General features: G+C 38.2%; 1 protein-coding gene across 14 annotated transcripts in view; it reads right to left on the bottom strand.

Moving 5' to 3' along the window:
- Nucleotides 1–3,081: 3,081 nt before the first annotated feature.
- The window catches only part of LOC127352916 (pleckstrin homology domain-containing family A member 7), a 130,440-nt gene continuing 122,578 nt past the window's right edge, over nucleotides 3,082–10,943 (bottom strand). For 10 of the 14 annotated variants that reach the window (XM_051381778.1, XM_051381781.1, XM_051381782.1 and 7 more), the window contains 7 exons: nucleotides 10,515–10,606; nucleotides 9,755–10,009; nucleotides 6,482–6,655; nucleotides 5,456–5,589; nucleotides 5,140–5,273; nucleotides 4,888–4,909; nucleotides 3,082–3,942 (listed from right to left, as the gene is read on the bottom strand). In XM_051381778.1, the coding sequence (XP_051237738.1) occupies nucleotides 3,834–3,942; nucleotides 4,888–4,909; nucleotides 5,140–5,273; nucleotides 5,456–5,589; nucleotides 6,482–6,655; nucleotides 9,755–10,009; nucleotides 10,515–10,606 (920 nt within the window). In that variant the 3' untranslated portion in view covers nucleotides 3,082–3,833. Of the gene's footprint in view, nucleotides 3,943–4,883; nucleotides 4,910–5,139; nucleotides 5,274–5,455; nucleotides 5,590–6,481; nucleotides 6,656–9,754; nucleotides 10,010–10,514; nucleotides 10,607–10,943 lie in introns of all 14 variants that reach the window. The other 4 variants (XM_051381780.1, XM_051381779.1, XM_051381785.1 and 1 more) reach the window with 4 other exon arrangements.

The raw sequence follows: 10,943 nt of genomic DNA, 5'->3' as shown, positions 1-10,943 counted from the left end.
GGAAATACTTATTCTGTGATTTGGATTTTATTTGGAATGTAAATGCAAATATTTCTGTCATATCTGTGTATATAAGTTGTGTTATTTGGTGCCAATTTTTGTCTACTACTATTTTTATTTTTTTGTTACATAAATAAGCAGGCAGTATAAAAGTGTCCCTTTTGTAGTCTTATTCCTGACTTCTAGTTAGAAACTGCTCCTCTGAACTTAGACTCTGGCCCTACCTATCTGTAAATATCTACAGTGCGTAATAACTGTAAAATGTATTGCCCTTGGCCGACTAATGCAAATTTATATATGATAATATTACATTGTTAACACTGAAACATCAATATATTGTTAGAGTTTTACTGTTGTAGCTCTTCAAACTACTTTATGTCAATCCCAATCTGTGGGTCATGCCCCACCAAAGGATCCTCAGATAGATCTGAGGGGTCATGAGGTGATTAAAGGGAGAGGAAAGAAGAAAAAACGTTTTCAGACTATTCCCTAATATTTACTTTCATTGTGAAATAATCAATTATTTTTAAAATGAAACCATTTGACACTTTTTGCCCAACTGGGTACTGCTATCATCTAAAAGGTCAAAACGGTTGGAAAACTATGGGAGCGTATTGCATTCACTTGAAACAGTAGTTTGTTGAGTATTTTTTATTTTTTGTCTGTTTTTCTGAGTAATTTTTTTTTGGTTTGTTTTTCAGAGTAATTTATTTTTATGGTTGGTTTTTCGTAGTATTTTTTTTCAGAGTTTAGAGAGCATTTGAAACAATAGACGCATTCATTCCTTTATTGAGAGCTCGATTTAACGGAAACAAACATAACCAGCTTGTTTAGTTCAATCAAGTTATACTTTGATCTGGGTTTAAGACACTGGGAGATAGTCCTGTCTTTGAGTCATATAGATGGTATTATCATTAGTTTGTCCACTCTACGCAGGCACCTGAGGACTCAGCGGTTGTTCAGAAGGAAAGCCCATTCAGATCAGCAATGTACGGTAGATAGTTGAAGATGGGGCATGTATGTGCGGGCAGGAGTCACCATCGGTCCATGGGAGTCAGTTGCAGGTTGGAGGTTCTCGCGGGAGTTCAAAGTATCTCGATAATTCAGAAAAAAAATTACCACGAAAAACAGAAAGAAATTACTCTGTAAAACAGGAAAAGAATTACTCAGAAAGAACGGATTTTTTTTTTCAAGTGAATGCAATACGCTTCCATACAAAACACTGGTTTAATCTTATAATTATAATACACATTTTTTATATTCTTTATGAGCCAATCATGTTTTTGTTTTGTTTTGTTTTTTGTTTTAATTGAAGTCTTAATCTGAAAAGTAACTTCAGCGGCAAATGTAGAGGAGTAAAAAGTACAGTACTTCAGTCTGAAATGTGGTGGAGTTAGAAGTATAAAGCAGCATAAAATGGAAATACTCAAACTACAGTTTCCTCAAAATTGTACTTAATTACAGTACTTGCATAAACTTTGTTTCATTCCAAGACAGTGCACAACATTTAATTTTTTAAAGCAGAAGAAAGAGCATTAGGCAACGTGATTGAATGTGATGCAGCTGACACATTTTCACAGCCTCCCTGAACATGATAAAATACCATCTGACGATACAGAAGGTGGAACTTCTTTATGTTTTTGCATAAAGAAATAAATAGAAATGATTTATGGATTCATTCATCTGGATGGTATTAGTTTTGAACTAGTTTGCTGTCAACCACGGATCTGCAGTCATTAATCAAAACCACAACTTTCTTTTCCTTTTTTAAGTTGGTAGCAGGAAGTAGAGTGACATGCGTCTTCTTTTGAATGTATATACCAAGTACCAGTGAACAAGTCAGATTAAATTAACTTTATGTGAACAAGTGTCCTTGTTCACATAAAGTTAGGCCCTATTCTCTGATCATCATGTGCCAGCTCTGCTAAGATATAACCTCAGTTTACAGTAGCTGAATGTTAAATGTTCTGTAGTAAAGTATGTGTTTGGGTGAAATCAGGATCTTATAGGTGGATTTCATATGACCTGACCTGTGATACACCCCTGGCTGCTGAAGAGAGTGAAAAGTATCCCTATAAGCTACAGCCTGCGTGTAAGGATGTAATCAGCTCATTATCAGCTCAGCTAATTCTGAGAAATCAAACTTGCCTTCCTCATCCTGTACGTACATGAGTGGCGCCTTAATGAAGGTTCGTCAGGACTTCACCATGGAAAATGCAGGGATGGACATTTGGGGAAATTGGCTTTTTTTCTGAGAGTGAGATCAGAATATCCATATCGGTCAGAGTTCTTTACCATGTGTTTCACTAACAGGTCTAAAAGCCGGTGTAGGAGACAGAAAATAGTAGTCTGTATTCGGAGCATGTTTTCTCTTTAAACACAGCCTCTGAACCAGAATAAGAAAAAGTTTATTAAAAAACAAGAACATAGCAGCGACCTGTCAGAAGCTAAAAACTATTATAAGAGCTCAGTGTAAGGCCACCAACATGGCTAACACCAGTTAGTTATAGATTCTCCCTTTGGAGTTTCCTGTAACTTCAATTTTGGGGAATCATACTTATTCTGTGTCTGAATCAAACATGACTGAAGATGATCTAAACCTCAGTAAAGACAACGTGTTATATATTTGAAATAGGTAAAAAAAAAGTTCTTGTTTTGAGAAACAATTAGTCATCATGCAAGTTACAACAGTATGAAGGGAGGCTCCTTCGGGGCGCCAGGATACCTCACCTGGTAGACCTGGCCCCCAATGAAACAAGGCTGAGTCCTTGCTGCAGCAGCCATGTGGCCCTTTGCTGGATGTCATCCCCTCTGTCTCTCTCTCTCTTTCCCTTCCCTCTCTATTTTAATTTCCGCTAGAAGACAAATAAGTTCCATTATTCACATTTGTTACAGATCTTGTAGGTGATTATCTCATTCCTCATTTATTATGTTATTTTGTTTCAAAATTAAGTCCAGCCCGGGCTCTTTGTTGCATGTCATCCTGTCTCTCTCTCCACTGTCTTCCTGTCTCACTCCAGCTTCATCTAAATGAAGTAGAAAAAAACATTATGGAGAAAAACAAGTGGGTGGACCTTGTGATTATTTGTCAAACATTGTTTATTGTTTACAGGTGTACATCATTACGTATTATAGGAGCTGGAACATCTGACCTTTATCTATCCGGGACAGATAATACAGAACAGTATAAAAAGCAAAACTACATATCGACTTCATGTAGCCCTAACAACGTTCAAATGCAAATATGCCTTTAAAATGAATACTATGAGATTATCCTGTTAGGTTGTATAAACTACAACATAAACAATGACAGAAATGTTTGTATGAGTTTATAACTGAAAAACAAACCGGAACAAAACATTTCAAGTAAACAGACACCAAATAATTGTTTAATACAATATTTATTGCTGTAATGACTTTTTTCATGTGTTTTTTAAATTATTATTCATGTGATATTCTAATGCGTGCGAGTTGATTGACAGAACCGTGATCATTGGGTGACAGTGGTGAAGACAGTAAAAATTGAACAAGCATATCAAGCCAAACAATGTAATAAATAAATGTCAAAACACTCCAACTCTAATCTGAGCATGTAGACATTGACTCTCATTTCACTCTTTTGTTTGCTCATAAAAATACAGACCAACCAGCAAAATAGGTAATTGCAGATAAAAAAAAAAGCAATTCACTCGTGTTATAAATTATTGTTACTTAATTGTGCAATGTAAGTGCAGAAGCAAGAAAACTTGATTCTATTTCAAAACTATGAATCAAAACTCTTTAAGAAACGTGTCTTGTTCTCACTCATATAAAAGAGACTTGTAATAAGTGAATTAATTAGTTGGCAACTGCTGAAACTGCTGATGAGATCCTTTACAAAGAATCTGTGCTGTTTTGTTGTGTTGGTGGTTCCTGTGGGTCAGTGTTCTGCAGCAGCTTTGGCTGAAGAGGAGACAACAGTGAAGATATAAGTATTTCTTCTTGCTGGCAGGATAGCAGACAGAAGGTGCAAACACATTTAATTCAAAGTGGTGCATATGCAAATTGAACATGTTTAGTTTGCAGAAGAATTTTGGATTTTAACAGGTTTCCAGTAGATTTCAAGGACAAACAGCTCCCCGGAGAAAATGCCGCTTGTAATAGTTTATAGTTTTGTGTAGTTTTGCAAATGTGATACCAAGAGCAGACCTGGCACAAATATTAGCATTGTGTATTTTACTAAAACAGAAGAAGTCAGGTACTACAAGTGTTTGCTGCACAGACCACTGTGCACGAATAGTATGTAAGTGTTTTATTTACATAAAAAACACAACTCGCACCAAAACCCCACTTGCACATAGAGGGAAGCTACATTTCACCAAACCAGAACTTTACAGTACCTGAGCTACGCTGACCAAAACAGCAGCACAGAAGAAAGCTCTTTGCTTAGAATATCACCCCCAAAAAAGAAACCAGATCTGTACACAGATTAAATGTCTAGGGACTTGATAGAACTAGAGAAGAAATAAGAATATATAAAGAATATTCAGTTAAATGTGAGTCGTAAGCTTGTTTTGTTCTCACAGATTAATTTCTTTTTCCTGTTCCAAACTTATGTACATGCGACTAAAATTAAATATCTGGTTAACTTGGAAAAGAAAATGTTTGTTCACTGAGGAAAATTACAGCATATCATGTACATCTCTAGCAGATTTTAAAAAGATATATATATATATATATATATATTTTAGGTTTGAGTCTCTTTTGCCACCAATCTGTGCACATTCCTGGCCAAAGCCAAACAGCATATACTGAGACCAATGACTGAGACACACAACACAATGAATACAATGAATCCACACCACCCAAAAGGGAAAGGGTAGGTATACCTGGATCAGACATACTTACTGACTCTCCAGCCACTCAGTCCCTGCACACCAGGGACAACGACAAATCACGTGTCTGAGATAGCAGTCTAAGAGGATTCCTGCTACATTTACACCACTACCACAGAGGCAAGTGAATAATTATAAGAATTTGTGTGTGTGTGTGTCTGTCTGTGTCTGTGTGTACTTCTTTATTTGTGATAAATTATATGAGGTTTACAGGACAGCTCAACAAAGTGATGCATTATGTTAACGAAGGTGTGAGTACACTAACCTGCGACCAGTTTGCTCTTGCGCGAGGCCTCGGACGCCAGTGCGTGGGACACACTCATGATCCTCTCCTGCTGCTGTAGAACTGAGTCCAGTTCACTGAAGTCCAGTGATGCAGATGGCTGTATGTTCTGAACACTGTTCAAAGGACACAAACACTCAGGACTACAAACCAGTGGATCTTACACTGACATTTTGAACTCTACTATATTTATATATCAGTGTATTTGTATTAGAGCACACAGTCCTAGTAGTAAAGAAAAGCACCAAAAACAACAGTATCAACTCAACTCCAGTGTCATTATTTGAGTGCTGTCTACCTGGATTTGGCCAGGAGGTTCTTGATGCGCTCGGTCCGGCGGAAACGTTCCTCCAGCTCCTCTGGGCTGAGAGGCTCCTCAGAGTCAGACTCTATGTAGCGCTCTGGGATGGGAACTTTCTGTGGTTTTGAAAGCTGCATGTTGGATAGAGAGGAATTCAGTCTTACAGCCCTATAATTCAGGGACAGTCATGTTGTTGTTAATGGACACGAAAACTAGTGGTCTTATGTTTTTTTGTTTTTATGCGGCACAAATGAAATAATTTGCTTGGTAATTTGTAGTTTCTTTTCCATAATGACAGTAAAGAATTCCCCTGAGGTATCATTGCTGTTCTACACAGGAGCTGAGCCTTTGGACTAAAGTTAAATCCTTTGAAAAAAACCTATATACATAGGAGGAAGCTAGTGATGGCAAAACAAATAAACAAAATCATTAGATGTACAGAGTTGTACAAAACGTACACCATATAGTAAATAGATTTTACCCCATTCACAATATGTATTTAAAAAAATTATGCTTTTAATGGGTTTCAAATATATTTCACTGATGCTGTATGAAGATATTTATAATATAAATAAAGTATATAAAATTGAAATGTGGATGCTTTTATACCAAATTGAGTAAAAGATTTTGGGCATTCCATTTGAAAATGAAAGGAAAAAAGATTGTTGAAGAATGCAATCCCTTCTTCCTGTGTTACAGACAGATGACCTGAGGGTTATAGTGTTCCTCTTCAGCCTGTCTCTTTAATGTTCTGTAAATCTCATGATGGAAATAGATAAAACATAACATTCAGCAGAAATTAATTTGTCAGGGTAAAAGAGTGACTAAATATTATTTACATCCTTTCTGTAAGGATTGTGTAAAATAAGACTAAAGTAGAGACAACAGTGCACATCTACGCCATGCAAGATCATGGATTGTGTCCAAGATAAACTGAGAGAAGAACTGTGAACGCGATGGATCAGAACAGTGGAGCTATTAGAGGATTAGTCTTACAGAGGCCAAGCAGATGTGTGTGTTTACCTCTCGGCTGATATCCATATCATAGTCGACAGGCTCCACATCCACCTCTCGTATGCGCGTGGCTGTCGCTGTCACCCACTCATCTGATTGGATCCTCCCTCTCTCTTTCACTTGATGCTTCCCTTCATCGCTCTGCCCCTCTGCCCCAAGTCGCTCCTCCTGCCAGTCAAACACCTAGAAAGGGCAGGAGTCAGGATTACACAGCTAGCCTGGCCAATATCATTTTTTGATTTGATTCTTTAAATAAATATAAATTAATCATAAAATCTCAGTGTTTCTAGGCGTGAGTTTAAAAGGTTTTGGATTTTTGGGTGGATATATTAATAGAATATTGATTGGAATTGTTTTTGATATTATTGCCAGAACTTAGCAGATTTTTATGAAGACAGTAGTGTAAGTGTGAAACATCAGCTAGACACTGGTGTACCAATTGTCAACATTAGATTTACACATAAGGATTAAAGCCTTTAGAGTTTCACGCTACAGGCGTTTTTAGAGTGGAAACTATTAGTTGATTAATCAGTTATTCTGCTTATAGAATTCCACCATGGGCTCACTGATTTAAGATCTGACATATGTTGGTGTACAAAAATGTGACATAAATAACAGAAAGGGTTATTTAATGTTTCTGCAGTGAGTCGTGCCTAAAGGTTGAAGGGGAATGTAACCAGGAATACTTATAGCGAGATCCAGGGATTTGAAAGGATGATGTTTAGTATCATTACCACAGAGCAGACCCAGGCAGATGATCAGTCTGTGTTTCTGGAGCTCCAATTATACACATACCACATCCTTTACTCCTATATACTCCAGCACATTTGCATGGTTGGTTCTTATTCTCTTATCTGTACTCTGTACTCTCTGTGTGTGCGTGTGTGTGTGTGTGTGTGTGTGTGTGGTGAGGGGTACTTGTGAGTAATCATCCAAGGAGCATCAAAGCCATGCATGCATCCTTCCCACTCCAGTAGCCTGCAGCGGGTGTGATCTGCTGGTGTGTTCACATGCTCTGAGAAACACTGCATCCCATGCCTTGTTGTGCTCAGGAGAATCAATTGCACACAAAAGGATAGAGAGAAAGAACACCATGCAGACACAGATTCATCAAACCCCCACAAGATTAGGAAGAACACAGCCAAGAGGAGTTTCAGAAGCAAGAAACTCTTTATTGTCGAGTGCAAATCTCTACATGATAGAAAAGAAAAGGGAAGAGAGTTATGCGTTGCTTCACAATTACATAGAATTAAGTGTTGATTAGCAGTTCACTACTATATTTCTACTCTTCTGAGCAACCTCCTGTAACTGTTTTCTCTTTGATCTGATATATTGTACGTAGCTGTGAAGGGATAAAAGCGATATGGCAAAAAAGCTTTCAAGATTTATACTCGTCAGAAAAACAAGGAGCCGACAGCAGCGCCATGGTGATCCGAAACTGTACGCCGAGTATGACTACCACATGAATAGAGGTATCTTCTTCATGTGTAGGGCTGCGAAGATTATTCAATTTGTCAACAGTAAGTAAATCAATAGCTTAGTTATTGTTTCAAATGTCAAACAAAAACTGCCTAACGTTTACATATTTTATCTTCTTTTCTGTGACAGAAAATCATCACCCTAAATCTTTTTAACACACTTTCAAATATTGTCACTGTTCCTTTCATCACAGATTTCCCATGACAAAGGTGTCCACTCCTTGTTCACACTTCTATTTTTCTATTGCATTTCAGCCCAGTTGCTTGAACTGTCCTGTATATTTATGATGCATAAAACAGCACAGCATAGGCCACTTAAAAGTACTCAGATATGAGTACAGATTCTCTTCCCAACTTTAACCGTGGCAATAAAACTGTCAGCCACTTTCGATAAAACTTTCATGATAAAAATATCCTTGTAGTCTGTACAAGAAAAGGCTGCATTAATGAGGATGTTAATTCAAATATAAAATGGTGTAAACACGTTTTATGCTGGTGGAGTAGATAAAATAAAATATGTTCTGGCATTTATGGTTATATGCACTAAAAAGAGGTGAGAAGTAGTAGCAGAGGATTACAGACTATGTATTGCTCACTGTTAAAAATGTGATTTCAAAGATTTATAGGAAATGTAGTCTGATTACAGGCGTATCTCACAGCAGTCTGGTTACCAGTGTGTGTTAGTCTGTAATCATAATACCAAACTGGTAGTTATTATAGATCACGTTATCTTAATGGAAAACTTTGACATTTTTGAATTTTACTGTATTACTTTTTTCACCCAGGCATGTTAGCATTGTTAACATTCCTCACTGAAGCCAAGGAGTAAGCTAGATTTAGTTTAAATGTCAAAGTTTTCCTTTGGGGGTTAAAACCAGCTGTGTCCCCAGTCCTCACGTCTTCCTGAATGAAGTTTGTGATTACACAGAAAAGCAACCTTAAAGCTAGCTCTTGCATTCCTTTCTATGATTCTAAGGTGGAGACGCATGTTCGAAACAAATCATTATTAATTCAAATGTTGATTAAAGGAGGTAAATTTGGGACAAAGGCAAAAATGATCGTCAGCAAAACAAGGCACTCGGACTTCATTAGAAGAAAAGAAAGAAGGGAGGTGATCATGATTTTTGCCACTAGCATTGTCTCTTTCTTCATTTCATCAACCTGAATACTTTTTCCAACCCCATTTCCCCCACCCTTCTATAAGCTCTATATACCAAATCTCTACAAAATATAACTGTACAACTGTATACTGAAAATATCCCTCAGTAAATAAATAAAAGTGTACAAGTACACAGTATGTAGATATACATAAATGGGCTCTTCTCTGTACTTTCTGGTGAAAAAACAGAGAAAGGAAGGCAGAGTGATGCCTTCCATTTCCTTCTTTTCTCAATGGATTTACATTCAGAATTGTGTCAGTGAGGTCCCACCAGTGGGCAGTGGTAACAAGGGGTTAAAGTGACCCCTAAACCTAAAAAATAAAAAAAAACAGGGAGGGACACTGTCCCTGTCCAGAACTAGCCAAGCATTCCCCACAATCCCCTGTGCTCATTTTGTCTCCCATTGTTCTTAAAGCATTAACCAAGCTAGCTAGTCAGCCACAGTCAGTCCTGCCCTTTAGCTTGTTAGTGCTTACAGCGAACGTCAACAACCACTGGTTACACAAGGCAGAAAGTACTAGCATGTTAGCATTCCTGCTGGGTTATTATGTGGCTGGGGGCTGGAGGGTGGCATAGCAGCAGTGGTGGTGAAGGTGGTGCTCCCTGTGTCTGCTGCTGCTGCGCGGCAGAGGGGGGTAACGTACGGAGGCCGAAGGATCCGAGGTGTTGGACGGCAGCCTGGAGGAGGAGGAGGACCGCTGGGTGGTGACAGTGGAGGTGGAGGAGCGTTCACCCTGGCTGAGGTTCCTCTTGCGCTCGCGAACTAGCGCCTTCTGGTGGCGCTTCATCCGCTCCAGCTGCTCCTCTGCAGTCATTCGGCCACGGGGCTGGCTGCTCGGGAGCTGCAGGGCTTCTGTAGGCGATGACAGACGTTCCAAGGCACTCTTGGGTCTCTCCTGCTGAGACAGAGAAGGTGGAAAGATACAGGGAGAATTGGAACAGGGAGGTGAAGGATGGTTAGTGGCGAGACAGAGTTCAGAGGGAACAGAACAAAAATGGAAAGATTTAAATATGGGATAAAGAGGGATATGGACAGTGAAATAGTGTAGTGGAAGAGAAGTGTAAACAAAGTGACGAGAAATAGAAAATATCAATAATTAAAACGACATTAAAACATCACATTACCTAATGTTTGTATTGCATACACTAAAATATGTCTGTACTGTATATGAATAGATGACTCATACAGTTTAATAAATGCATGCTATACAGACATTTATAATTGTATGATTAGATATTGTCTACAACACATGAGGAAGTTGTTGCTGTATGTTATTCAGAATATCTCACTCTCAACCCTACTTCCAATTAAACATAATTAAAATATAATTTTCAAAAAAATTTAATTCCTCCAGCAGACCACGGGTATCTGCAGATATCTCCACCCCTGACATCTTGACTCACCCTAGCTGCGGAGCTTCTGGGGCCTCTCCTCAGGGTGACATAGGACGAGATAGAGGTGGACTGGTTCTGTCGAGATGAGGGGCCTAACAGACCTAGTTGATTGAACGGGACAAGAATCAGCACAGGTTGTTGTAGTTTCTTTTGCAAAGCAAAACAAGCAGTAAGGTCATACGATGAAAACACAGTGACAAAATGGAAAGGTTAGGTTAGAAAACCTGCTCACCATTCTGTATGAGGAGTGAATTATTATGTAATGCCTTCCAACACTGGAAATATAAATGCCTTAACTTAATTACTAAACATGAAAGTATTTACAAAATATGTCTTTTTTTTAACGTTCCAGTTGGTGATCTATTTGTTTGGGTGACAAATTCTGTTACTCATCATTTCTTAGCAAGACAAAGTCTGAAGAAATTGGATTTTTAATGA

This window comes from Dicentrarchus labrax, unplaced genomic scaffold, assembly GCF_905237075.1.
Source record: "Dicentrarchus labrax unplaced genomic scaffold, dlabrax2021, whole genome shotgun sequence".
In the NCBI taxonomy this organism is placed as follows: domain Eukaryota; kingdom Metazoa; phylum Chordata; class Actinopteri; family Moronidae; genus Dicentrarchus; species Dicentrarchus labrax.
The sequence above is the reverse complement of the archived record's forward strand: the minus strand, read 5'-3'. Positions and strand labels throughout refer to the sequence as shown.